The sequence below is a fragment of the Tetrao urogallus genome (genome assembly GCF_951394365.1).
Source record: "Tetrao urogallus genome assembly, chromosome: 28".
NCBI classification, from domain to species: Eukaryota; Metazoa; Chordata; class Aves; order Galliformes; family Phasianidae; genus Tetrao; species Tetrao urogallus.
In genome coordinates, this window is record NC_136841.1 from 1,015,152 (window position 1) to 1,042,739 (window position 27,588).

At 62.1% G+C, this 27,588-nt stretch overlaps 2 protein-coding genes across 2 annotated transcripts; both read right to left on the reverse strand.

The window, feature by feature from the left end:
* Positions 1–8,894: 8,894 nt before the first annotated feature.
* Positions 8,895–13,820, reverse strand: SF3B4 (splicing factor 3b subunit 4; the record flags this gene model as incomplete). Its single annotated transcript, XM_079547626.1, has 6 exons — positions 8,895–9,079; positions 9,783–9,953; positions 11,742–11,936; positions 12,426–12,968; positions 13,246–13,374; positions 13,787–13,820. 6 exons carry the CDS (start codon positions 13,818–13,820, stop codon positions 8,895–8,897), a joined length of 1,257 nt encoding a protein of 418 aa, XP_079403752.1.
* Positions 13,821–14,782: 962 nt separating this feature from the next.
* On the reverse strand, positions 14,783–22,653 carry MTMR11 (myotubularin related protein 11; the record flags this gene model as incomplete). The annotated part of the gene is made up of 15 exons (XM_079547622.1): positions 14,783–14,914; positions 15,592–15,852; positions 16,069–16,269; positions 16,729–16,899; positions 17,007–17,179; positions 17,623–17,693; positions 17,939–18,002; positions 18,098–18,219; positions 18,301–18,389; positions 18,480–18,567; positions 18,644–18,864; positions 20,769–20,911; positions 20,999–21,071; positions 22,409–22,521; positions 22,608–22,653. 15 exons carry the CDS (start codon positions 22,651–22,653, stop codon positions 14,783–14,785), a joined length of 1,968 nt encoding a protein of 655 aa, XP_079403748.1.
* Positions 22,654–27,588: the final 4,935 nt, after the last annotated feature.

Genomic DNA, 27,588 nt, shown 5'->3' on the forward strand with positions numbered 1-27,588 from the left:
GATGGGGAGCTGTGGGGTCTCCCCACACCACATCAGTGATACCATGTAAGATGGAGGGGAATGAGGGGTCCCCCAGTACCACATCAGTGATGCTATGGGGGATGGGGGGCTGAGGGGACCCCCAGTACCACACAGGTGATGCTATAGGGGATGGGGGGCTGAGGGGTCTCCCAGTGTCACATCAGTGATGCTATGGGGGATGGAGGGCTGAGGGGTCCCCCAGCCCCAGAAGGCTCCTCGGGGTGCCAGCCCAAAGCCCCCCCACTGACCACATCCATCCCCACCCCTTTCCTGATTTGCCAGGCCTTGGGGTGCGGTGGGTTCAAATTTGGGATGGGGGTGAGGCACCCCATAGAAGAGGGGAGCGCAGTGCAGTGCAGACAATGCCGTCCCTGCAGCCCCCCCCCCCCCAGAGCCGCATCCCCTTATCAGCAGCGGGCAGCAGCTGGGCTGCAGCACAGAGATAAGCCGGGGGCTGCGGGGCCGGGGGGGCACGAGGCACTGCGGGGCTGTGCTGCGGTGCTCGGCCCATCAGCTGCTGCACTGAGACCCCCCACAACCCATTGGAAGGGGGGGCCAGGGAGGGTTGGGGTTCCCATCACTGCCCTCTGTCACTCCTGGTCCCCTCCTGCTGCTCCCTTCCATCTGTGCCCCCCAGATCCTTATATTCCCCCATAGCTTCTCACGTTCCCCCATCTCGTGATGCTCCCCCCCCATCCCGTGCCCCCCTACACCCCCACCCGCTCCCACAGCTCCATCTGTGTGCACCCGTTGTGCCCCACAGCCCTGTGCCCCTCTGCACCCCTCTGTCTGCGCACACACTCCCGCGTCCCCCTTTGCCATGGCCCACAGCGTCCCCTCTCTGCTCACGTCCCCCCCAACCTCATGTCCTTCCATCTCCCCCAGTTTCCTCACGTGCCCCCACGCCTGCGTCCCTCCACACCCCATCAGCTCCCGTTCCCCATACCCTGTACGTCCCTCCGTATCTTATCTTCTCATGGCCCCATTCCCCACATGCTCCCCTCACCGCTGTCCCTCAATATTGCCCCACCTGCTCCCGGCCCCATAGATGTCCCCTCCATACCCCACCCACCCACGTCCTCACACCTGAGTTCCTAACACCACGTCTTCTCCCATCCCCCCACATCCCACGCGTCCTTTTGGGGTCTCCCCATATCCCTCCTGTTCCCATTCCCCGCAGCGCTGTCCCTGCACTCCCCACTTGTCCATGTCCCCCATATCTCACAAATCCCCCCTATCTTCTCATGTCCCCACGCTCCGTCTGCTCCTGTCCCCCATATCCCGCATGTCCCCCCCTACTCCATCTTCCCACGGCCCCACGCCTGTGTCCCTCCACACTTCATCCCCCCTCCTCCATCTTCCCCTGCCCCCTACATCCCACCTGTCCCTCCATACCCCCACCTGCTTGACTCCCACAGCCCACACATCCCCACAAACCTCAGCCCACCTCCCCGCACCCAGGGGGAACCGCTCCTCCTCCACCCCACCCCATCCCCTGCCCTCTCCCTGCTCACCCAGCATGCCCTTGTTGGAGTCGGAGAGGCACATGTCCTTCTCGGCGCTGGGCAGCACGAAGCCCACCACAAACACCTCCACGCCGTCGGCCATCAGCGCCAGTCCCAGCACGAAGTAGAGGCTCCACTGGAAGCGCCCGTGGCCGCACTCCTGCAGGATGAGCTCATACTGCTGCGCCAGCTCCTCCTTGTCCTTGCGCCGCTGCCCCTCGCTGTCATCGAAGGCCCCGGGGGTCACCTCGCCCCCCAGCCTCTCGCCGCCCTTCAGCGAGTCCTGCCTCGGGATGCCCTGGTACTCGCCCTCGTAGATCTCATCCTCCTCGTCGTGTCCTTCGGTGGCATCGCTGGAAGCCCCCTCCTCCTCGGCCGCCCCTCCCCACCCCGGTAGTAGCCGTCCTGCGGCGCGTAGTCCTCGTCGTCGTCCTCCTCCTCAAAGCGGCTGTAGGAGCGCTTGGTGTACTCGTCCTGCACGCGGTCCATGCCTTTGCTCACCTTCTTGGCCGCGTGTTTCTTCACCTCCTTGGCGATGTCTTTGGCGCCGCGGATGAACGCCGTCCGGTCTCGGAAGCTCTCATCCATGGTGACGTTGGGATGGGACAGCGGCGTGGGGCTTTTGAGGGGGGCAAGGGGGGGGTCTCTGAGTTGGGACTGAGCCCTCACGCCCGGGGGCCGCGGTTGGATGCGGGGGGCCGGGCAGCAGCGCTACCCATCCGCGTGGCCCACACCTGGGGATCCAGACACAACAGCGCCCGTGTTAAGGTGCGGATGTCCTCGTGTCCCACCTCACCCCAGGGTCTGCACATCCAGCGTGGGGCTCGGCGTGCAGCGTTTGGATGGAAACTGGGGGATCTGGGGGCACCTCTGCTCCACAGCAAGGCTGCGGGCACATGAGCATAGCAAGAGCCCAGCGCAGGGTCAGGCACCTACAGGTGTGGGGAATGTGAGCAGATCGGATCTGAAGGGTATGGGAAATGGGAGAAGAAATTCTATGGAGGCACGTAGGAATTGGGACTTAAAAAGGTGGGGGATGGAGGGACACGGCAGCGCCAGAGCCCTCCCCACATCCCCTCCATTCGGAGAAGCAAAGCGCGCGTGCTGGGGCACCTCCATCCCAGCAGGGTGTCGAGGGGGCCACATCTCAGCCCATCTCAACCCCATCTGTGACCCCAGAGTCTCATAGGGGTGGAGGATCCCCAGCACGGACCCACAGCCCCCCACCGACAAGCCAAGGTCCCCAGGCCGCGGGGGACGCCCCTGTCCCCACCGCGGCTCCCACCCAGGCCGCCCAGCCCATTGAGAGAAAAAAGGCCCCACCGCCCTCTCAATGGGGCTGGGAAGAGGAGGCTGGGCCACGAACCAATGAGCTGCAGGGGGCGTGGCCACCCCACCTGCATCAATGGGGCTGGAGGGGCACGGCCCCGCCGTTCAGCCAATGGGCTTCGGGGGGTGTGGCCACACAGGAGCCCGCCCTCTGCTCCCACCACCTCCGGGGGGGGGGGGGGGGGGGGGTGATGCTGATCCCAGCAGGGCACGCAGCATCCCTCAGGCCGGCAGGGCGCCGATGACAGCGAGGGCCTGGGGACAGCCGGCCCTGTGGGTCAGAGCCACGAGCGGCAGAGGATAAGGAAGCTGGAAGACACGGTGGGGCCACCACCAAGAGCTGGGACAGCAGGAGACCCCCAGAAAGCGCCAGTGCTTCGGGAACCGAGCGGCGCTGTCACCGTGCCCCACAGGACAGTGAGGGAAGCAAGCTTCGGGGACATGGGGGTCCCCAAACCTCCCAGGGCAGCAGCAACGCTCTGGTAGCCATCCACAGGCAGGGGGTGAAGTGAGGTTTGGGTTGGGGGACCCTCGGGTGCTACGCAGGCTCGCCCGGCCCCAATCCAACTGCCCAGAGGTGGCTGTGGGTGCCGAGCAGGCATGGGGACCCCAGAGAGGCTTCCAGAAGGAGCCTGGCTGCAGGTGCGTTCCATCAAAGCTGATGTCCAAAGCTGAGAGCCTGAGGCAGAGCCGGGCTCACTCTGACCACCACTGCATCTGAGTTTCGGGAGGAAAGGGGGGGGGGGGTCCGGATACACCCCAAGGGCCCCCCATCCTGGCGTGTCCAATCCCCCAGCCCCACCTGGCCGTGGGCATCACCCCACGTTGCCCCTTGCCGAGCACGGCACAATGCGTGCCAGGGACAGACCCGCAGCCCCCAGCGGGGACGGGCAGCGCTGACCCAGCTTGAACCCCCCCCCCCCCCAACCTCCCCCCCCAAAATGGGTTATTTTTACTCCTGGCAGCACGAACCCGCCAGGCAGCAGAGGCCGCGACTCAGGAGTTGTGCCGCAGGGAGGACGCAGCCGTCACAGCGTGTCTCCCTCCCCCGACCCCCCCCCACCCCCCATAAGAGCGGGGCTGGGGCACAACGTACAGCTATATTTGGCCTTTCCAAAATACCCGGGGCTGGCGGCAGCTCTCCCCCAGGGCGGGCACCCAACCCACGCCGGCTCTGCGCAGACACCCTGGGACGGTGCGGTGCTGGCGCTGCGGCACAACACCAAACCTCCCCCCCTCCCCCAAATCCCAACCTCCCTCGCCCCCCCCCCCTCCCCCCCTCCAACTTCCATCCCTGGGCATCAAATCCTCATCACCCGCTGCCCTCCTCGGGTGGAATCCCAGCAGCCCTGGAAGGAGCCGGTCTGCGGCCTTCACCACCACCAAGGTCATCTGGTGCGGGGCCGCTTCCACGGGGCTGTGACGCATTTCGGCAATAGGGATCCGGCAAAGGGAGTGGGGAGCATCGGGGTGGGGGGGAGGGAGGGGTACAAGCACCTGCAGGTCGTGGCCGAGGGCCACACAGATCCTTTTAGGATGAGGGTTCTGCTTTCCCGAGGAAGGCAGAAACGGCACAGATCGCAGCCTTGCAAGATGGGGTGTGGAGGTGGGGGTTTCCCACAAATGCTCTCCTGGCTGCATAAAGGCTCAAGCACCCCATCCCTGATGTCAGCCCCGGCTGCCACCACCAGCCCTGCACAAGGTTATGGGATCCAGACCCCTTTTCCTCTCTCTGAGCACCTGATCAGTGCGGCCCCGCATCGCTGCACGCCCCAACCTCCCTGGGGGGTTCCCATATTAGGGTCCCCCTGCAGCCCTTCTGCAGAAACATGGCGACATGGGGAAGAGCTGGCGCTCCCCAGCGCCCAAGGTCACCCCCACCCCCCTCCCCGGGGAGCTGTGGCACTCCCCCTCCCCAAAACCCGCTGGGATGGTTTTCCATCCCCATAACGCAACCCCTGCGCTGCGCAGAGCTGAGCGGTAACGAGGGGCTCCCGACCGCGCAGAGAAAAGCAGAGCGAAGTGGAGGCAAGGATTTTCAGGACAAAATGGCCACAGCGATGGGAAGGAGAAGGAGAACTCCCCGTCAGCCAGCGACCCCGAGGATGCTAATTAAAAGCAGATGGGAGGGGGAGGGGGGGGGGATGCTTTATAGAGGCATCCTCCTCTCCTTACCTGTGTCAGCGCGTGGTCTGCTCCAGCACCGGCTGCGAGGAGGAAGGATGCTCCGAGGAGGAAGGATGCTCGTGGGGATCCAGCAGGAGCAGCCCGCGGGTACCAGCCCGGCGTCAGCGCTGCAGCCTCCGCCACACGCACCGAGCGCTGGGAGAGTCCATTGCGACAGCCTGAGAAGGGAGGCGATGGGGAGGGCTGTGCTACAGCGGGGCGGGGGGGGGGGGGGGGGGGGTAACGGTGAGAGGCGGGGGGGGGCTCTCAGGTCCTTCGGTTATAGCAGAGCCGAGGGGATGCAATGCTCCGCCGGGTGCCTGGAGCTCCCCCCGGGGTCGGGGCTCCGGTGCCGGGATGGTTCTGCGGGCTGTGAGCGGTGGGTCCCGGCCCCGCGATGGGGTTCGACGCGGAGCAAAAGGGTTTCACGGCGTTCGGAACCGCTTTGGCAGCTTCTCCCCCTGCTCTCGCCACCGCCGAGGGCAGATGGAAGCACAGCCAGGCAGATCTGAGTCACATCCTCCTCAGGGGTGAATTTCGATTGCTTCAGATCAGATTTTCTCCGCCTGGACTGGTCAGGCTCGGCCCTCCATCAGGATGTGGCGCAGAGCCCCCCGATGGCTTTTTGGGGAGGTGGGGGGGACACAGAGCAACGCTTTCCCACGTGCCACGAGCTGAGCCAGCCTCAGCTCCAGGAGCTCAGCCCCAGAGCCATCAGCAGAGCCCCACAGGACCCCCACCTCCTTCAAGCAGAGGATGAGGGATGATGCAGGCGTACACGAGGCTGAAGTCTGCCACGGGCACAGCGAGGGTTGGAGAGCCCCCAGACCGGCACTGGAGCAGCACAGACTCTGAGATCACAGAGCAAGGGTTGGAGGCACGGAGCTGGGGCTGGCACACAGTGGGACCAGCATAGGGAAGGATGGAGCTGGGAAAGAACTGAGCTGCCATTGGAAATAACCCCCAAACGACGCTTTGTGGATCTGTAACCCAACTGAAGGAGCTCGAGCACGGGCAAGCCGAGCTGCAGAGCTGCATCTTCCACTCATCGCAGGCAGGCCCCCTCAAATCCCCAACATGCAGACGGTGGGGAGGGGGCTCTGGTCCCATCCATCCCTTCCCACCCAGCCCAGACCGCAGGTGCTCCCTATCCTGGAGGGAGAAGGCATCCATTTAATTCTTTTTTTTTGCCAGGAACAGCACTAAAATAGAAGTCCCTGCGCACACGCACGCATCACATCAGCTTAACCAGAGGCAGGCTGAGGTGGCTGTGAAATTAAACCTGAGGCTGAGCTGCAAATGGCACCAAATGGGAGGATGCAACATCCTGCACCGGAGCTTCTATGGAGCCAGCAGCGCTCTGCCTTGGAGAGGAGCAGCTCCTCGACTGCAAGGTGACCCGGCTGCAGCACCGAGGCGTGGATGAGGTCCAATCCATGGGTGGCGCTTTGCCTCTCCCTGGCACGACGGTTTCCACTCCAGGAAAGCTTTTCTTTTCATTGCTGGAGCTGCTGTGGGTTTCGCTTGCGGCTGCTTGGCTTTGTCCACTCAGAGCTGGGCATCCCATTCTTGTCTGCTCCCCAGCTCGGTGCTGGGACCTCCCTGCATCACGCATCCATTCGGTGACCCTGAGAGCTGCCAGCTGGTTGAAAATACGGCGTTTTCTCCCAGAAATACGAGTTTTCTCCCCTCTCCCACCGCAAATTAAAACCCACAGCACCGCTCCTGCTCCGAGATGTTTGCTTCAGAGGCGCTCCCTGCAGCGTTAAGAAGCCCTGCCCCGCTCCCAGCACCTGCAACAAGGGATTCCAGCTCTCCTCCCACCTTCTCCGTGCCTACAGCAGCATCACTGCTCATCTGGATGCACACCAACGCAGGCACGAGAGCAGAAGACGACAAACGTGAGCCACATGCAGGGGAAGATGAGTACAAACACTGGGCCCGAGGTAAATTGCACTCCTCAGGAATCTCTGAAGAAAAAAACCACCTCCAGCCCAGCTGCTCAGAGCACCCAGCAGAGCCCCTCACAGCTTCTGCCCTCTTAACCAGCCCCAACTCACTGCTGAGTTACACCTCAGCCATTTCCTCCTCCCGCTTCAGCTCAGCTCCTTAAAGCAGCAGCTGTGAAGCCACCCTCGCTTTGCTCTTAGCACAGGTGGAGGAATCGGAGCCAAACAGCACCAGGGCTCCACTCGATCACACTGCCATCTCCTCTGTCGGTGCAGAGGCTGTTGGTGCTGAGCTCTTCCTGCTGTTTCACCAGCAGCTCCAGGCTGGGGGCCACCCAGGCAACTCAGGAGCAGCGCTGGAAATCATCGCGGCACAAAGAGCCCCAGATCTCCTCCAGAGCGAGAACACACGGCAGTGAGGACAGCACAGATGTAATTTCTGCTGCAGCCCCTGATAAAACGTGATTACAGCACAGCTGAGACGAGCGCACGGCCCTTCCGGTTTGCCTCACAGATCCTTCAGTGGTTATTCACGTGCCAAAGGCAACATCACAGAGGGGAAAGAGAGCTTGTAGATGGGCTTGGCTATTTCCCCAGCCAGGCTCTAGGTTTCTATGCACCTCACAGGCACTTCTCAAACCACCCCACGATGACTAAAGCAAAGCGTGGCACCGTTTTTTCTCTCTGGCCCAGAAGGGTGAGCAGAGATTGAAGCTAAAGGTCAATTTCAGCCCTAGGAAGCTACAATAAAAATAAAACAGCAAAGAGTAAAACCAAAGCTGAGAATAAGATCCTTTCTCCTCCACAGAGCAACAGCGGGGCAAGGCGGTTTCCCAGGAAGTCTCTCCCTCCAACAAAGCCTGCCTGTGAAAAGCAGAATCCCCATCCACAGCCCTGGTTCTCCCATAGTGCCACAACTACTGCAGGAACCCAAATGCCACAAAACGCTTCCTGTGCATCCGAACCAATTCAAGTCTCACGCACAGAAACCCACCTCCTCTCTCCCTGCTCCCACAGCAGGCTCTCACACCTTGCTGTGAGGAGCCCTGCTGAAAGCCAAGCCTCCGTCCTCCTCACTTTCCCCACTGCTGCAGAAAGCGCCAAATTTTCCTTCCACCGACTGAGTTTTTGTGCTTCCCCGCTTGTCAGCCTCGCTGGTGCAGACACCGAATCCATCCCGAGGAGCAGTGCTGGCAGCTCAGCCCCACGAAGCACGCAGAGCACACGGAGACCAGACCTGCTCTGCCTCCTTCCCAGCTGCTTCACTCACTGGATATCATTCCCAGAACCACAGCTTGAAGGGCTTCCCACGGTCGTGAGCAACGTCAGAATGAGATTCTCATGAGGCAAGGATTTGGGGGGGGAGCAGCTTTTGCTCCCAAATTACTTTCCAAACGTCCTGGCCATCTGACCGGGGCTCTCTGGGATGACGGCATCCAAGGATGCAGCAGACCTGAAGGCTCAGTCGTCCGTGATCTTCACTGAAGGTGTGCCAGCCCACACGGAGCCCAACAGCCACCACCCCAAATTCAGCAGCTCAGCGGGACAGGCGGGCGGCCTCAGCACCAGCTGCTGTGTACGGCTGCATCCCAGGCGTCCCCAGGGCTGCATGCCAGGCCAGAGCAGCACCGACACCCCCCACCTCAGAGGGACGGCCTCCTATTCTTAAAATGTTTTATTTGTAAATGGGAGATCACTGCTTTACGCGGGGGGGGAGGGGGAATCTTCAGAGAGAGGGAGGAGGAAAAGGAAAACAACAAAATGAATGCTAGAAAGAGGAGGAGGAGGAAAAAAAAGAGGGGGAGAACCATGAGAGGGATGGACCCAACTACGCCTCTTCCCTCTGGGCAGAGGTGCATCAGCCCGAGGTGAGCGGCAGCCTGAAGGAAGGACTCACGGCAGCACGGCTCGGCCCCGACGGCCTTCAGGGCAGGGGGCCTCTCAGGGGGCCACGTGGGGGCACCCCAGGGGGTCTCTGAGCCGGCCGGGGGGGGAGGGGGACTCTCTGATAGCCATAGGGCGGGGGGCGAGGGGGGCCGCTGTAGCCGTGGGGAGGCATCAGGGGAGGGGGGCCGCGCATCCCGTGGTGCGGCATGGGGCCGGGGTGACCTGTGGGGAAAGCAGAGCTGTCAGCGACCTCTGTGGGAACAGACAACCACCCCACAACCGCCCCACACCCAGCCCACGCTTTTAGTTGGTGCCCGCGGGTTGGGGAGCTCACCTGTAAACCAGAAGGTTGATGGAAGCCCCAAGCATCGGCCCTGCGAGGGCCTGGGGCTGCCCCGCTCAGAACACCTTCATCCCACGGCACCCCATGGCAGGGCTGACCCCACAGCTCAGCTCTCAGCAGTGGGTGGCATCGCTCTGGGCCCTCATCCACAGCCCCTCTCGTGGTGACCGGTGCCCAGCCACTCCGTGCCAAGCTCCAAGGGGACACGAGGCAACGCTGCCCCTCATTCCCCTCCCCCAAGTCCCTCCTAAGACCCCCAGCACGACTGCTGGACACACAGGCCTCGAGAACCCTTCTTTTGGCAAAGCCCAGTTGACATCTCCCCTCAGGAAATGGGGAAAAACATCAGACTGGGCAGCGCCTGTCCTGCAGGCAACGTCCTACATCCCCAGAAACACGAAAAAAAGCCCTGGGAAACCCCAGCAAGCAGCACGGAGCTGCCAGGTCCCGCTCTGAAACGCCTCTCTGCGAGGGGACCGCGCATCACCTCCTTCCCAGCCCTGTTAAGGAAGGGCTGCAGCAGGCACCGAGGGTCTGACCGACACAAGATCCACGCTCTGCCTCTGGCAGGCACCAACTTACCCATAGGTGATCCAAAATGAGGCCCTCTGGGTGGCAAACCCATGGGAGGGGGGCCGGGGTGCGGCATGCCGGGTGGGGGCCGAGGGGGGGGTTGGCCTCCAGAGCCTGGTGGTCCTGGGTGATGCTGGCCCATCCCGGGCGGGCCGTGGTGCACCTGCATGGGAGGCATTCCTGTGGGGATAAAAGGAGCTCAGGGTGTCGCTGCCGCAGCTCCAAGCACCCACTGCAGCCCATCAGGCCGCGCTGGTTGAAAAGGCGGGTATAAAAAAGGGGCCTGACGGCAGTTTTCTGCTCCCAGCCAGGAGATTTAAGGGGAGAAAGCAAGCAGCCCTCCTCTGAAGCACACAGAGAAAGGAGGGAAGTGAACAGGAGCTGGCTGCAGCACGTCAGAACTCAGCCAACTCTGGGAGAAATGCTATTCTCAGTGATGCCAGGTGATTTTTCCACACTGTGTTTTTAGATCAGATTTCTTTCTCATAGAAACAAATAGATCATGATTTAGCAGACGGATCTTTCAGGTTAAAGCAAGGCTTTCTGGGGGATTGAACTCGATGATTCTTACCCCTCTGATTCTGTGATAGGCAGAAGCAAGAAAAACCAGCAAGTGTGGCACAGCTTTGCACAGGGGCTCAGGGAGAAGCCACCACCTGGGAGATTTCCATCAAGAACCCAAGCATCCGGACTTCGAAGCTCACTCTGCTCTGAGCAGGAACAAAGTGTGCATTCCCCTCCCCCCCCACAACAACTCTATTATTTTAAACTCGTAAGGAAATAAAACCAAATCACCGACTGCTTTCTCCTTCCCAAAAAGAAAAACAGGAGCCAGGTGCAGCTCCGTGCAGCAGGCAGCGTGGAGTGGAAGCGCTCACTCAGGCTTCCCCATGCAGAGCATAATTGGCTGCTGCACAGCCTGAAGAGCTGGGCTGTGACAGGGACAGCAGCAGCCATCTGCTCAGCACATGCCAGGGCTGGGATCACACAAAGCCCCCTAATCAGCCCCACAGCCCTTGGGGCAGGGGTTATTATAGAGCAGGGGTTATTACAGAGCAGGCAAGATGAGAAACAATGAAATCAGAACTGGTTTGGGTTTTTTCTTCTTTAAAGCCAATGCAAAACGGATTGAATTTTTGCCTTGAAAGCCACAGAGTCTAGAGGGATAGGCTGCTCAGTCCCCACTGCCACAGGGCTCAAAAGGGAAAGGAATCAAAGAAACATTTGGTTCTCGTGCCTTGAATTAGCTGCCACCCAGCGGAGCTGCAGGCTGCGCAGAGCAGGTTCACCCTTCTGTATCACTTCACACCAGAGCCAGATGAGTCTCATGGCTCATCTGACTCTGGCTCGGAGTCTTGTTGATGTCCTTCCAGCCAGGACAGCACCCAAAAAGCCTGCAGTGCAACGGCCTCTGCCCCCCTGTGCCCCACACAGGGACAACGCGTGTCCTGACCCAACCTGGATGCCTCCCACAAGGGAATTATTTCCTGGATCACCAAAACGCTCTTCAGAAATCCTGCTCCAAGCCATTTTTGGCACATTTTAGAACGCGCAGAAGAGAAACTCGAAAGCAGCACTGCTGACGTGACGTATTTGCTCCTACGCAGATTCTCCCTGTTTTTCCTGGGGAGGAGAGCAGCCACCAGGCTGCCTTGTGCTGCAGAGAGCAAGATCTTGTGCAAAAATACAGCCAGCACACAAACAAACGCAGCCCAGGGCGCTCAAACAGCCGCTTCTATTCAGCACTGAGCAAAGCCAGTGTCTCAGCAGCTAACTGGGGCACCCTCTGCCCTGTCTGCCTGCTCCACCACGGCTGTGCTGTGCTCAGTGCCTCCCAGACACCAGCAGTAATTCCACCCCCGTTTTACAGAAGGGAAACCTCACAGAAGAAACCACAAGAGGCGGTGATTTATCCAAGGCCGGAAAAGGTTCTGCATCTCCCGAGCTCGGTACCTGGCTGCCACGTACCTGGGTGGTGCATTCCTCCTGGTGGGAAGGCGTGCGGGTGAGGCGGGTGCCCTCCGGTGGGTGCAGCCCCAGTGGGGGGGCCGGGGGCACCGGCTCCAGGTGGCATCGGTGGGGGCGGCATGGCAGGAGGCATGCCAGGAGGCATTGCTCCAGGAGGTGGCACCGGCGGGGGAAATGATCCTGGGGGTGGGAGGCCTGGAAAGAGGGAAAGAGAGCAGCAATGAAGATTTGGTCGAGTGCAGAAGGATGAAAAACAAGCACAAAGAGTCCCAGGCAATCGGGAAGGAAGCGAAAGCAACATAAGCCACAGCAAACAGAGAAACCAGCAGACTGAAGCATGACGATCCATCCGCTCCATACTGGGAGAGCACAGGCTGAGCTGCTGCAGCACAAGCAGAATTCCCAAGGATCACGGCCTTGCGATCCTGCAGGGCTCTGCGCTGTCACCAAGAGCACCCACACGTGACACTGAGCAGCTCCACACAGAACAAAGCCTTTCAGCTCTGCCCCAGACACTGCAGTAACAGCAAACGGGTGACCAGACTCGAGAGTCCTATCAGCACCCAGGGCATCCTGCTGCAAGGCAAAAGCAGGCTGCTTCCACAGACCCCAAGGCAGAGACAAACACACACACACACAGAGCACCAAAACCACCTCTTTTCAACCCAGTGTGCCTCTACCCACCTGGAGGGGTGACGCCAGGTCCCAGAGCAGTGACCACAGGGGTGGGGACAGATGGAGGAGGAGGAGCATCGGCAAACAGCTGGTGGGGCCGATCTGCCTGGGAGAGCGGATTCTGAGCGGCCAGGAGCCTCTCAGCAGCTGAGCCGTGCCGCTCGCCTTTGGAATCCTTCTTGAAGGCATAGGAGACAGTGATGGGCCTGTTGCAGAGGTATTGTCCGTTCATGGCCTCGATAGCAGCGTCAGAAGCATCAAAGCTGGCGAAGTTGATGAAGGCATAACCCTTGGAATTGCCCGTGTCTGGATCCCGCATGATTTTGGGTGTCTGTAAGATGACCCCGAAGGCGCTGAAGGTGTCGTACAGCAGCTTCTCATCGATTTCGGGGTCCAGGTTGCCTATGAAGATGTTGGCCCCCACATCCAGGTTCTTGTTGTGAGCCGAGGCTTTGTTCACTCGGATCGGCTTCCCATACAGTTTGATCATGTTCATGATTTTAATGGCGTAATCTGCGTCCTCCTCGCTGAGGAACTCCACGAACCCATAGCCTGCAACAAGGCCCCACACAAAGCTTTAGGTCAGGGCAGAACCACGGCCTGACGCTGCCCCCCATTGCCTCCAAGGGGAACGCTGCTCCTGCAGCCCGAAGGCACCAACCCTTCTCGCTTAGAAACCGAGCCCAGGGCTCTCCCAAGATGGAAGGCCCTACAAATCACCCACCCTCACCTCCCTTCCTGCAACAACTGCTCTCTGACCACACTCCCCCCAAACCCCCCGACTAAAGCATTCTTCTCCACGTGAGCTTTTGGGTAGCGCGCCACTCACCCTGGTGCTGGCCTGTGACTCGATCCTTGGGCATATGGGTGTTGACCACGGGGCCCGCCTGGAGGAAGAGCTCCCACAGCAGCGGCTCGCTGACCTTCTCGTCCAAACCCCCCACGTACACAGTCGCATCTGGAGCAGAGCAGAAAAGAGACCGAATGAGCAGCGCGCGGGAGCTGCAGGCCTGAGCCTTGAGCGCTCGATGAGGAAGTTATTGGAGGCTGCAGGAGATGCCAGAGCGGAGCCCTGCCTGAAGCCGGGAGTCAATACGGCCTCCTTATGCTGTTCCAAATCCGAGGCTCCGCAACGAGACCCTGAGAGAAATCAAAGCCCCTCAGCATCCCGGCCACGGGGGAGCCGAGATCCGCGAGCCTTTCAACGGACCCACAGAGAACCACAACCGCGGCCTCAGCCAGGAAGGCCGCGCAGCCCCTCCACCTCCCGGTGACCCACAGAACTCCATTCCGACAACCACCCGCTCGCCCTCAGCACCTCAATCGCCCCCCACCGACTCGCCATCCCCGCGCAGCCCCGCACCGCTCACCCTGGTTCCGCTCCGAGATGGGCCCCGCCGCCATCTTGGCCCGCTCCCTCCCGCGCGGCACCGACGCAACGCGACGTAAGGGGACGTAAGGGGACGTAAAGCGCCGCAGCCTCACGCTGTGACGTCACCACGGCCGCTAATCGGAAGTGACGTTGGCGCCTGAGGGCGGCCGCCATGTTGAGTTAGTGACGGAGAGCGGCCTGCACCGCGCCCCTCCCCTTGTGTCGCGATATCCCCCGCAGCGCCTCGACAAACCGCGACGTTCCCGGGGTGTCGGCCCCCTTCCCCCCCCGCTCCTCCACGGCAGCCACACGCCGTTGCCTGCAGAACGCTGTGCTTTAATAGGCAAATACAAACACCGCTGACACGCGGCCCAGCCTCCCCCCTCCAGCCGCGCCGTGGGGCCGCGGCTCCCGCGTTGTGCTGTGGGCGCAGCCCGAGGAGGGGTCAGAACCGCTCCGCCCCACGGCGCTGATCCCCCCTGAGCCGCGGCAGAGGGGAACCCCAGCGCCGCTGCGGGGCCTCCAGTGAGGAATGCGGCCCCATAGAGCCGTGGGCCCCATAAAGCTCTGGGCTCCAAAAAGCCACAGGGCTCAAAAAGCTACAGGCCCCGAAGAGCTGGGAGCCCCCAAAAGCCCCAGGCGCTAACGGACCACGGGCCCCAAAAAGCTGCGGTCCCCAAAAGGCTCCAGCCTGCCCAGAAAAACACAGGCAATAAAGAGCCGTGGACCTCCAAAAGCTGTAAGCCCCCAGATCCTCAGGTCCCAAAGAGCCGTGGTCCCCAAAAAGCCCCAGGGCCCAAAAAAACGGTGGTCCCCCAAAAAATCCCGGGCTCCAAAGAGCCACGGCCCCAGCGCGGAGCAAAAGGAAGCAGCTGAGCCAGGGGGGCCGCGTCCCTCCACAACCCCCAGGCTGGAGGGACCCCGAGGGATGAGTCCACCCCTGCAGTGTGTGTCCCTTCAGGGGGGTTCCCACCCCCAGGGCCCCCTGAGACCCTCACCGTGAGGGTGCCAGGGGGCTGCTGGTGGGCTCAGCGTGGGCCCCATCCTGCTGCCATGCATGGAGCCGGTCCTGCAGCAGAGCCAGCTCCTCCAGCAGTAGAGCCGGGCACGGGGCCAGGCGGCCACGCTGTGGGGGGCATGTGGGGTCAGGGTGGGGAACTGCAGGGTCGGGATGGAGACGTGGGGTTGGAGAGGCACGTATGGGGTTGGGGTGGATGCACATGGGATTGGGGTGGATGGATACATGGGGTTGGGATGGTCACACATGGGGTTGGGAGGGACACTCGTGGGGGTGAGATGGATATGCGGGGTTGGGGTGGATGCATGGGGTTGGGATGGATGCACATGGGGGTGAGGTGGACACACAGGGTCGGATGGACACATATGGGGTGTGAGTGGATGGTTACATGGGGTTGGGGTGGATGCATATGGGGTTGGATGGACAAACATGGGACTGGGAGGGACACTCATGGGGTGAGATGGACATGCGGGGTTGGGGTGGATGCATGTGGGGTTGGGGTGGATGGATATGGGGTTGGGATGGTCACACATGGGGTTGGATGGACAAACATGGGACTGGGAGGGACGCTCATGGGGGTGAGATGGACACGTGGGGTTGGGGTGGATGCATGGGGTTGGGGTGGATGCGTGGGGTTGGGGTGGATGCGTGGGGTTGGGGTGGATGCACACTGGGGTGGGGTGGGATGGATGAATGCGGGACTGGGTTGGTCACACGTGGGGTTGGGATGGATGTATGTGGGATTAGGATGGACACAAGGACTGAGAATCCCCCAGCCCCATTACCTGTGCCTCAGGCAGACCCCGCAGGTAGCAGCGTCTCCAGAGCCGCACGGAAGGTCCTGCAGCACAGGGCAGCAGCAGCCCCCGGGGGGGTGTGGGAATAGGGTCACCCCCCCGATCACTGAGGGTCTCCAGGGAGGGGGCCCAGCGCAGCAGGCGAGGAGGGGGACGGCCGCTCCGCCACGGGAAGGGCTGTGGGGTCAGAGAGCCCTTGGACAGAGCCAGCACCGCCCCAGAGCTCGATCCTGACCAGGCACTGGCAGGCTGGGAAACAGGAGAAAACGGGTTAGGGGCTGTGGGGGGAAACCCAGCGGCTGGGGTGCAAAGGGGTGGTAAGGAGAAATAGGGGAAAAGGGGTTAGGAGCAATGGGGAGGGAAACGAGAAAATGGGGTAAAAGGGGGAAGGGAAATAGGGAGAAAACAGCAATTGGGGTGAAAAAGGGTGGTAAGGGGGAACGGCAGCCCCCCCAACCCACTCACCGTGCCCGTGTTCTGGGGGTCCGCAGCATCGGGGGTCCCCACGGGGCCGGGGTCCCACGCCGGGTTCCGGAATCGCGCCTGCTGCTGCCGGCTGTAGCGCAGCCCCCAGGCCCAGACGGGGGGCAAACGGCTGCTGGTGCTGCCCGGGGGGGGGTCCCAGCGGCCGCTCACAGGGGTGTAGGTCTGGGTGCGAGGCTGCTGCTGCAGGGGGACACGGGGTCAGCCCCAAAGAGGGGCTGTGCAGGGCGTGGGGAAACCGGGGTGCATGTGGGGAAACTGGGATGGGAGGTGGGGAGGAATGGGGTGGGAGGGGGGAAACTGAGCTGGGGGGAAATTGAGACAGGAGAGGGGGAAACTGAGGCCCCATATGTGATTCAACTTCCCTCCCACCTCTGTTTTCCCTCTCCTGCCCCATTTCTCTCCCCTTCCTTCTCCATTCCTCTCTATCCTACCCCAGACATGCAATGGGGCAGGAGAGGGGAAACAGGTGGGGGGAAAATTGAGGCAGGAGAGGGGAAACAGGTGGGGGGAAAATTGAGGCAGGAGAGGGGGAAACTGAGGCACAGAAAGGGAAACTGGAGGCGTAGGGATGGGGAAACTGAGGCAGGAAAGGGAAACTGAGGCACTGAGGGGGAAAGTGAGGCAGGCCACCCCGCTCACCGCCCCACCGCGGCCCTTCTGCCTCTGGCAGCTGAAGAGGAAGGTGCTGCAGTAGGGCAGGAAGGTGCTGTCGTGCAGGGCCAGCAGGTACGCCTCGGTGAAGCCAAACGCCGCCGGGAATTGCCGCAGCAGCTGCCAGGTGCAATCCAAGAACAGCAGGAAGACGGGGGACTGCAGGGGGTTGGAGGGGGGGTTATAACACGGGTGTCACCCCCAGGGAGGTGATGTGGGGTGGCACCCCCAGGGGGTGACGCAGGTGAGGGGTTTGGGGTCGCCACCTCCTCGCGGGGGCTGTCCCGGCGCAGACTGAGGCGCTGAGGGAAGGGGTGCCCCGCTGCCACCCACTCGCGCTGCACCAGGCTCTGGAAGCCATGCAGGGTGCGTGCATGGGGGTCCGCCAGCAGCTGCACCAGGGAGGCCAGCAGGCAGCTCAGGTCACGGTCTGAAGGCTCTGGGGAAAGGGGGACAAGCGGAGAGGAATGGGGGGGCGCCATTGTGACCCCCACCCCAATGCCAGGACCCCCCACCCTGGCGTCCCTCACCGCAGTGCCTCCCTCCTCATCGCCCCCCCCACCCTGGTGTCCCTTGTCCTGGTGTCCTCCCCACTCTAATTCCCCCCCCCCCCCCAGTTTGCCCCCCACCAACGTTCACCACTCCACCGTTCCCTACCCTGGTGTCCCCCCACCACCACATCATTCCCCCACCCCAGTGTCCGTTGTCCCGGTGTCCCCCACCCCAATTCCCTTCCCACTCCAATTCCCCTCCCACTAACATCCCCCGCCCCGATGTCCCCTATCCTGGTGTCCCCCATCCCAATGGCCTCCACCCCAGTGTCCCCTCACCCCGGTGTTCCTTCCATCCCACTGTCCCCTCCCCATTGCCCCCCACCCCTACCCTGCAGGACAACAGAGCACCGTTTCCCTGCCAGCAGCGATGCCACCTCCACAGCTTTCCTCAAGCAGGCCCTGGGAACCGGGGGAGAGAAGGGGGGGGGTCAGTGCTCCCCAAAACGACCCCAGTGCCTCCTGGGGGGCAACCAACCTCGCAGCCCCTATGAGATGCTGACCCCCATCCAACGCAGCTCCCTAGAATGCTGAGGGTGGCTTTGGGGGGGGTGTCCCCCAATCAAGGCAGCGCCGCAACGCCCTGGGATTGGTTTGATGGCCCCCAAAAGTGGGGGGGCTTTAGGGTTGCACCCCCTAAACCTCACCGGACGTGCTCCAGCCACCGCGTCCCTTCCAGTGCCGACAGCCACTTCTCATCAGCTGCTGCACCTGGTTTAGAGGAGGAAGAGATGGAGTCAGGCAGTGAGAACGGACCCTGTCCCCCCCCCTCGGCCCCCCCCTCCTGTGACCCCCACCCCTCTTACCAGGCAGGCACAGCGCCCGCAGCCTGAGGTGTGCCAGCTGGATGTCGGGGGGGCTGGGCAGCTCAGCGGTGTCAGCCAGCACACACGGCCTGCATCCGGCACCCAGCAGCACCTCCAGGCACCTGGGGGGGGGTTGGAACAGCACCTTGCGTGGGGCCGGGCATAGTGACCCCCCCTCCAGCTCCCCCCAGGCTGGGGTTTACCTGATGTCCTCGCTGCCCGGCTCTGAAGCTGCGTGGAAGCCAGCGGCTCTCAGCAGGTCGCTGCCATTTGGGTGGTGCCAGCACAGCCGCTGTGTGCAGATGGGACCCCCCCCCATGTCACCCCCCCACATCACTCCCCCCCCCCCCCCCCCCACATCACCCCACATCCCGTTACTCACAGCCAGGCGGCGCTCCTGGAAGTGGGCGAACGTCCGCTTGAGGTCGTGGTCCAGCAGCGTGCTGGGCACCCACAGGTAGCGGGGCAGGCTGCAGGAGGGCGTGTTGGGGTCCCGCGTGGGTTGGGGGCACATCCCCCTCCCCCCCCCCACCCCCCAGTACCTACCTGGGGGCCATATCGAAACGCTCGTTGACGGCGCTCACCCTCCAACCCACTGCCCCCAGGCGCTGCAGCTCTCGCTCCCAATCCTGGAGGCTCTCGAAGAGCAGCGTGGGGGGGGAGCCTTCGTCCTCATCCTCATCGTCTCCCATTGTGGCATCCACGTGGCTCCCGCTGTCCCCCGGCCACGTGGCCGTCTCCCGCGCTCGGGCGATGGCGTTGGCCACCTGTGGCAAGGAGCGAGGGCTGAGTGCTGCCACCCCGCCTGAGCCCTCCCCCCAAAAACTGCTGTGTGCCCCCCTGCCCCCATCCTCAACCTCATCTCCCATTGTGGTATCCACGTGGCTCCTTATCCTGCTTGCACCCCAGTCTCATCCAGCCCCATCTCAGTGCATCCCAGTCCCATCCAGCCCCATCCCAGTGTGTCCCAGTCTCATCCAGCCCCATCTCAGTGCATCCCAGTCACATCCAGCCCCATCCCAGTGCATCCTAGCCCCATCCCAGTGCATCCCAGTCTCATCCAGCCCCATCCCAGTGCATCCCAGTCCCATCCAGCCCCATCCCAGTGCATCCTAGCCCCATCCCAGTGCATCCCAGTCTCATCCAGCCCCATCCCAGTGCACCCCAGTCCCATCCAGCCCCATCCCAATGCGTCCCATTCCCATCCAGTCCCATGTCAGTGCATCACAGTCCCATCCAGCCCCATTCCAGTGCTTCCCAGTCTCATCCAGCCCCATCCCAGTGCATCCCAGTCCCATCCAGCCCCATCCCAGTGCATCCCAGTCCCATCCCAGTGCATCCCAGTCCCATCCAGCCCCATCCCAGTGCGTCCCAGTCCCATCCAGCCCCATCCCAGTGCACCCCAGTCCCATCCCAGTGCATCCCAGTCCCATCCAGCCCCATCCCAGTGTGTCCCAGTCCCATCCAGCCCCATCTCAGTGCACCCCAGTCCCATCCCAGTGCATCCCAGTCCCATCCAGCCCCATCCCAGTGTGTCCCAGTCCCATCCAGCCCCATCCCAGTGCACCCCAGTCCCATCCAGCCCCACTCCGTCTGCATCCCAGTCCCCACTCACTCTTATCCTGATCCCAACCAGGTCCCATCCTATTGCCATCCTGAACCCATCCTGGTCCAATCTCAGTCCCATCCAGGCCAAATCCCAGTGCATCACAGCTGCATCCTGATCCCAGTCTGCCCGCACTCTGACCCAAGCTGCAGCATCCCTGCCCTTATTCCATCTCCAAACCAGCTGCATCTCGCTCCCATCCCAGCCACATCCTGATCCTATCCTGCTCCTATCTCAGCTGCATCCCAGCCCTGTCCCAATCCCATCCCAGTTGCATCCTGACCCCAAGCTGCACACATCCTGACCCCAGTTGGCTGCAGCCTGACACTATCCCAGCTGCATCACTGCCTTTTTCCAGCCCCATCCCAGCCCTGTCCCTGTTCCCACCCGCCTGTGTCCTGATTCCACCCCACGACCATCCTGATCCCATCCTGGTCCATCCGGGCTCCAACCCAGTGCATCCCAGCTGCATCCCGACCCCAATCTGTCTGCATCTTGACCCCAAGCCGGCAGCATCCCTGCCTTTATTCCAGCCCCCATACAGCTGCATCCCAATCCCATCCCAGCTGCATTCCAATCCCATCCCAATCCCATCCCAGCTGCATCCCAGCCCCATCCCAATCCTATCATAATCCCATCCCAATCCCATCCCAGCCCCATCCCAATCCCAATCCCATCCCAGCTACATCCCAGCCCCATCCCAGCCCCATCCCAATCCTATCCCAGCTACATCCCAATCCCATCCCAGCTGCATCCCAGCCCCATCCCAATCCATCCCAGCCCCATCCCAATCCCATCCCAATCCATCCCAATCCCATCCCAGCTACATCCCAGCCCCATCCCAATCCCATCCCAGCTACATCCCAGCCCCATCCCAATCCCATCCCAATCCCATCCCAGCTACATCCCAGCCCCATCCCAATCCCATCCCAATCCTATCCCAACCCCATCCCAGCCCCACATCCCACTCCCCACACTTGTGCGATGGCGTTGGCCACCTGCAGCGTGAAGCCCGGGGCCGACATCCTCATGAGCCCCCACCCCAAACGCCGTCCATCCCCTCACCCGGAACGCCTGCAGCCCCAGCCCGTTCTCTGGGAAGTGGAAGCGCAGCAGACGGAAATCCCGGCAGAAAACTGCCAGCTCCTCGGGTATGAAGGTGAGGCTGGAGGCGGCCGTCAGCACCGTGGGTTTGGTGAAGCTGCTGGCTGAGAAGGGGGGCAGGCGGTGGCCATCAAACCCCCCCAGGTCATTGCAGACGGGGTCGAGGTTTCGTCCCCCATCCTGTCCCCTACCTGCCACCAGTGTGCGGATGCAGCGCAGTGCCACGCTGTAGTCGCTCTGCAGGAAGGGGCTGAAGCTGGGGGGCTGCAGAGAGGGGGGGAATGATGGGAGGTGGCTCGGGAGCCTTAGGGGCAGCAGGGCAGGAGCAGGGCCTCGCAGCCCCATCCCCGCCCCACGTCCCACAGCGAGGAGCTCCCAGGGTGAAAGGGGCAGTGGGGGTCATATCCAAGGAGAGGTTTGGGGAGGGCAGGAGGGGGTCAGAGTGCATGAAGGGATGGGACCACGCTGGGGTCAGGATGCAGTCAGGACCAGTCTCAGATGCAGCTGGGATGGGGATGCGATGCTGCTGGGGTAGGATCGGGACAGGATCAGGGTGGACACATCCAGATGGATCAAAATTGGGTCAGGATGCAGACAGCTTGGGGTCAAGGTGAAGGCAGGCCGGGGTCAGGAGGCAGCTGGGATGGGACTGGGACACAACTGGGATGGGGCTGGGATGGGATCGGGATACAGCTGGGTTGGGGCTGAATGAAGGCAGGGATGCAGCCAGAATCGTTGGATCACAGCACGGTTTGGGTCAGAAGGGACCTTCAGGAGCATCTCATCCCTCCACCGCCAGCAGGGACACCTCCAGCACACCGGGCTGCTCGAAGCCCCATGCCACCCGACCCCATGGATGGGGAACCCTCAGCCCCTCTGCGCAGCCTGTTCCACCATCTCCCCATCCTCACAGTAAAGAATTTCTTCCTACTATCTCCTCTGGATCTGCCCTCCTCCAGTTTAAAGCTATTTCCCCTCACCCAGTCGCGATGTCCTTATCAAAAGTTCCTCACCAGCTTTCCTGTCAGCCCCCACCAGGTCAAAAGATACGGGTAGTTTAGGGTCAGGACGGGGATGGGATGTGGATGGATTGGTTCTGGGTGGGGTGGGATGAGAACATGGGTGGATGGGGACTGGGATGCAGCTGGGACAGGGTCAGCGTGCAGGCGGCTGGGCCAGGGTGTATGCAGATGGCTGGGCTAGGAATGCAGCCGGGATAGAGAGCATGGATGGGGTTGGGGTGGCATTAGGACACAAGTGGATGGGGACAGGAACGTAGCTGGGACAGGGTTGGGGTGCAGGTAGGAGAGGGTCAGTTGCAGCCACTGGGGGTCAGGGTGTGGGCATCTTGGGGGCAGGATGCAGCTGGGATGGGACCAGGATGGGACACGATCGGATGGGGACAGAGATGCAGACGGGTCCGGGATGGGATGAGGACACGGGCGGGTCGGGACGGGGATGCCGCTGGGTCCCGGTCAGGGCGCAGCCCTGAGGGTCAGCGGGCGGCGTGGGGTGAGGACGCAGCGGGTTTGGGACCGCGACGGGCCGCGGCTGGGACCGGGGAAAGGGGGAGGGGAGTCGCGGTGCGGCGATGTCCCCACCTGCGCTCCGGGCACGAACGCCACGCGGACGTTGGTGCAGAGCAGCGTGCCCCGCACCGAGCCGCCCGCCCCGCGGTGCCGCACTCCCCGCGCCGCCTCCAGGACCACCTCCCCTACGGGACGGGACGGGATGGCACGGGACCCCCCAGCAGGGCCGGGTCGGTGCCCCCCGTGGCGGAACACCCCCCCCACCCCCTACCTGGCAGCACGGGGAGGGCCGAGAGGCCGCCGCACGTCGCGCTCATGGCGGAGGACTTTGCCCGCAGAGCCCCGCCCGGACCCCCCCGCGGCCCGCGGAGCTCCGCACGGCACTGCCCGGGGGGGGGGGGACGGGGGCGGGGCGGGGGGTGGGGCGGCTGCTGAGCCTTTGTGGGGTCCGGGGGTCCGGCTGCCCCCGGCCCATCAAAGGTGCACGGTGCTGGATGTGGTGCCGAGTCCCATAGGGATGTTATGGGGGGGGGGGAACCCCGTGAGCCCTATGTGGGATGGGCGGTGCTGGGGGCGTGCAGTTCCCCCCACAGCAGCCCACCGGGTTATAAGGTGCTGGATGGGGTGGACTGCAGGTTGCTGAACCCCATAAGGTTGTATAGGGTTGGGGGGAGGGGGGGAGGCGAGGGGGTGCAGCTCCTCCCTCCCCATGATGTTGTATGGTGCTGGAGGTACCATAGGAGGATACGCAGGTACCATGGAGGGTACGCAGCTCCCTGAGTCTTACATGTGGTGGGGGGGGTCTGCATCTCCCACCCCACAAGGTTCTGGAGGACAAGTAGATCCCCACACCCTATGAGGGTTTATGGGCCTGATGGAGGTGCGCAGCTCCTGGCACCCCAACGCGGTGGCGCAGTGCATCTCCCTGTGCCCCACGAGGGATGCATGGCGCTGGAGAAGGGGCCTGCAGGCCCCAAACCCCATAAGCTTGTGTGCTGCTGGATGGGGGGCTGCAACTCCCTGAACCCCATAAGGGTTGCATGGTACAGGAAGGGTGGGGAGGGGCTGCAGCTCCCTGAGTTCTCTGGAAAGATGGGGAAAAGGCTGAGGGGGTGCAGTTCCCTCCACTCTAAAAATTTTTAAGGTGCTGGGTGGTCGCACAGCTCTGTGAGTCCTGTGGAGGGATTGGGGGGGCTGGAAGGGGTTGCATCTCCCCCCACTCCATCAGGTTGTATGGTGCTGGTTGGCGGGGGGGTCCTGCAGCTGGCACCCCAATAGGTTGCTGTGGTGCTGGGGGGGGACAAATCTCTCTCTGAATCCCATAAGGGATGTGTGGTGCTGGAGGGGGGTGATGCATCTCCCCACCACCCCATAAGGGAGACACAGAGTTGGACAGGGGGTCTACAGGACCCTGAAGCCCATAAGGGATGCGTGGTGCTGGGGGGGGGGGGGTGGTGCACAGCTCCCAGCACCCCAATAGGTCAGCAAGGTGCTGGAGGGGGACATGAATCTCCCTGACTCCTATATTGGAAGCACAGTGCTGCACTGTGGACATGCAGCTCCCGCATCCCACAAGGGATGGATGCTGCTGTACCCCACACCTCTCCCCAGCCGGCCCCACACAGCCCCCAGCCCCTCGCCCCCCCATGACTCACCAGACACCCTCCCCCCCCCCCCCCCCCCCCCTACTTTTTTGGCCCACAGCCTTTTCAAGACTCCCACAATGGACCCCAGGAATCACAGCTGCACATCTCAGGCCATCCCCAATACTGCACCTGTAGGAATACGGCACCCAGGGCCCTGCTGGGGCTGGGGCTGCAGTGCTGCGCAGACGGGAGGAATTTCCTGCAGGCCCTCAGCCAGGGCCAGATGCCAAAGCCGGGGTCAGCCTGGGATACCGACGCGGTGCAGCACAGGGGAGCAGCTCCCAGGTCAGGTTCTGCGGGGGCTTTTGGGATCTGACCCCAAACAGGTTCACCCCACAGAGCCGTGGGGCTGCAGCCGCCCCTTTCTCCTCCTGCCTCTGTTTCAGTGTTTCATGGGGCTGGGTTGTGTCTGTGCTGCGCTCCGAGCATCCATCCAGCAGTGCCTGGGGAAAAGGGTCCCCTAAAAGGCCGAGATGGAGAGAGACGGCAGTGAATTCTCTTTGAGAGCGGCTTTTGGTACCCAGCAGAGGGAAATCTCAAATGAATGGGAGGAAAATCCGCTCAGACCCACAAGCCCAGAGCTGGGGAGGCTCAGCCCACGGCGCAGGAACGAGGCGGGCGTGAGGAAGAGCGTTTATTGTCAGTGAGGCCATGGAAGCAGAAGGAGTGGGTACAGCCCGATACAACGCGCCATCCAGTGCTGGTACAGCTTGTTTGGGGGGGGGGTGAAGGGAGGGGGAGGGAGGAAGGTCACCAACCCCATAATTGCAATAGAAATTTGAAAAGAAAAGCATTTCGTCCAGATCTGCGGAATTCATTCAGGTCACCTCTTGTGCCGCAGCCTCCCACCCAGCCATGGACGCGCAGGGCCAAACTGGGGCTCAGCCTGCAGGTGGGACAAAGCGGGGGGCACCCAGCACTCCTCCCACCACCCCAAGAAGTGCACTTGAAGCCCTGGGCATCGCGGCGGCCGCCCCGTCCCCATCCCAGGAAGCGGCTTGGTGCTTTCCCCCAGGAGAGGCGCGTTGGAGCTGCTCTCCCTTCAGCCCCGTTCATAAAGACGGGTGCCTGAGCTGGGCTGCAGCGCGGCCCCGGGAAGGAAGCGGTGGATGGTGAAGATCTTTGCAGTAAATAGGATTTGTATTGAGGGATCCCTTTAAAACAAAACGAAATCGCCGTTTCACCATAAAGGAAACAAAAAGGACCTGAAAAAATCCCAAAGAAATGCGGCCATCGCCCTCGGGTGGAGCTGTGAGGGCCGGCGATTCTTAGGGTCCCCGCTTCATAGAAAAAAATACCCTTCCACTCACTTCACTGGAAACCTCATTTTGCCTAAAGCTTTGTTTGTTTGTTTGTTTTTCCTCCCCAATTTTGTGTGTAAAAAAGCTACAAACCCCACCACCCACAGCACGGAGGGCAGAGCAGGCGGGGAAGCTGCTGCCCCACTGCTGCGCCTGCAAAAACCCCAAAATGGGAAACTGCACCCATGGCCCAGCAGGGGGGTCGCAGCCCTCAGACCCCCTTTCTCCTCTCCCCCAGGAATGCTGCGGGGACGCAGCACTCCTCCAAAAGCCCTTTTCTCCCCAAAACCCTCAGGAGGAGAAGCAGCGGCAGCAGCTCCACGTGGGGTAGGAGATGGTTTTCTGTTGGGAGCCGCACCAGCACCTCCCGCAGCCATAGGGTCGGTTTGTTTCCTCCATAAGCCGACGTGGTTGCACGCGTCCATCCAACCGCTGCTCTCCTACGCTTCTCCCCTCACAGCACTTTGCTATCAGCAAACACGGAGCGGCGCCGAACCCAGAGCCCAAAGCTCAGCCCGCTGCGGGAGGCTCTGAAATGGAGACGTTTCCCCCAAACCGTGGCCACGGGGCAGCAGCGGGATCTGCCTTCCCTCCTGTCCTGCACTGCCCACGGTTGGGGCAGGGAGCGCAGAGCTTCACGCTGCAATGAGAGCCCAGCAGCCCCCTGCACTGACCTGTGCCGTTCCCATGGGCCGGGAGCTGAGCCCCCTGCATGAGACCCCACTGGCCCCGCCGTTACCTCCCACGGCTCACGGCCGCCCTGCACTCAGATCAGCAGCGGTAGGAAAACCAAAACCAACTTCAGTGAGTGAAACCGGCGAAAGAACTCTGCTATTTACAGCCAGCTGAGCCCAGGGCGCCCTGCAGCACAGCAGCACGGTGCAGCCGGCCGCCTCCGGGGGGAAAGGCCCTAAATTCTGTGGGGTTTCAGACATGAAACGGGCAGAATCTGCTGTCAGAACCGCGAGCTGTAAGGCTGTGGGCGATGCTCCAGGTAAGCACACTTGCCCGGTTCTCCCCGCAGCAGCACGGGGAGGGATTGCATAGTTGGGTGCCTTCTGAGAAACAACAACAAGGGAATGTTGTAAAGCTTTTGAGTTATCGGCAGAACTCATCTTTTATTTCCACGTGGTAAAATGCTGAACCTCGCTCTATACAGGACTGGGCCGAGGATCGAGCCCGGTTTGGGATCCCTAATTACAAAAACAAAAAAAAAATATATCTGTGCAAACATCGCAGTGCTGAATCACAGCCCCCCCCTGCGAGACGTGAACGCCGGCGACCGCAGGGCCGAGCGGGGAGCGCCGCGGCCGCGTGGCTGTGAGTGACGCAGTTACGGGTTCGCCTTCCTTACGCCTCGCTCTTTAGCCCTGTTATCAAAAATATCTCTCGTATTACTCAGCCTAAAGGTCAGTTACGTGGCTCAGCAAAATGGAGCCGAGTTAATTCTATTCAGCAGAACAGAGGTAGTATGGAAGTAGCTTGCTCAAGTAGAAAGTTATCGCGCGTATCCACGTGGGGCTGGAAGCTAAGGGCGGCGCGGCGTTACCTCCCGTGCTGCAGGGCTCTGTCCTCTCTCCTGCTCCACGCCGGAGGTTTTGCTGGTGGGGGCACCGACCTGCCTTCTGTCATCTCTGTACCGCCAACAGAACGGCTCTGCTGCAGGAAAACTCAACACCGCTCAGCGCTGAGACCACCCTGGGTCCCCCTCCCGCCCTCCTGAAGAGCTTAAAAAACAGTATTTAAAAACCAGAGCCGAGCCCGCGGGGGGGAGGGCAGAGCCCCCATGGTGCTGAAGGCGCTGAGACATCTGACGGGCTCGGTCCCACCGAAACAAAACGACAACGTCCCGTTCCAACTACGTTTCTCTCGGTACCAGGAAAAAAAAAAATAATAAAGTGTTAAAAAAAAATAATAAAAATCTCTCCGTTGAAAGGTCTGCGACTTCCTTACTGGGATCGTGGGGCGTTCCGCTCCGTTCTGGGAAGCACTATTGGAGCGGGGCGGCGTCGGGGTCCAGCTGAAAGCTTTGGTCTGGGATACAGATCGCTGGACCCCCCTTCCGCCCCCAGCTCCCACCTGAGCTCGCCCCTGCGCCGACCCCATCCAGGCAGGATGAGCCCCTCTGCCCGAGTCTCTGCAGGGAGGCACCGCTCCTCCCAGCCCCTCGCCCTCATCTCCTCCGCAGCGCAGAGCTGAACGCCGCTGTCAGCTCACTCCCTCCTTCCAGCCAGCGAGAGGAGCGCGGGGACAAACCACACATTATTGCATTCCTCACGTGCTGCAGGTCCGGCCCTGGCAGCGC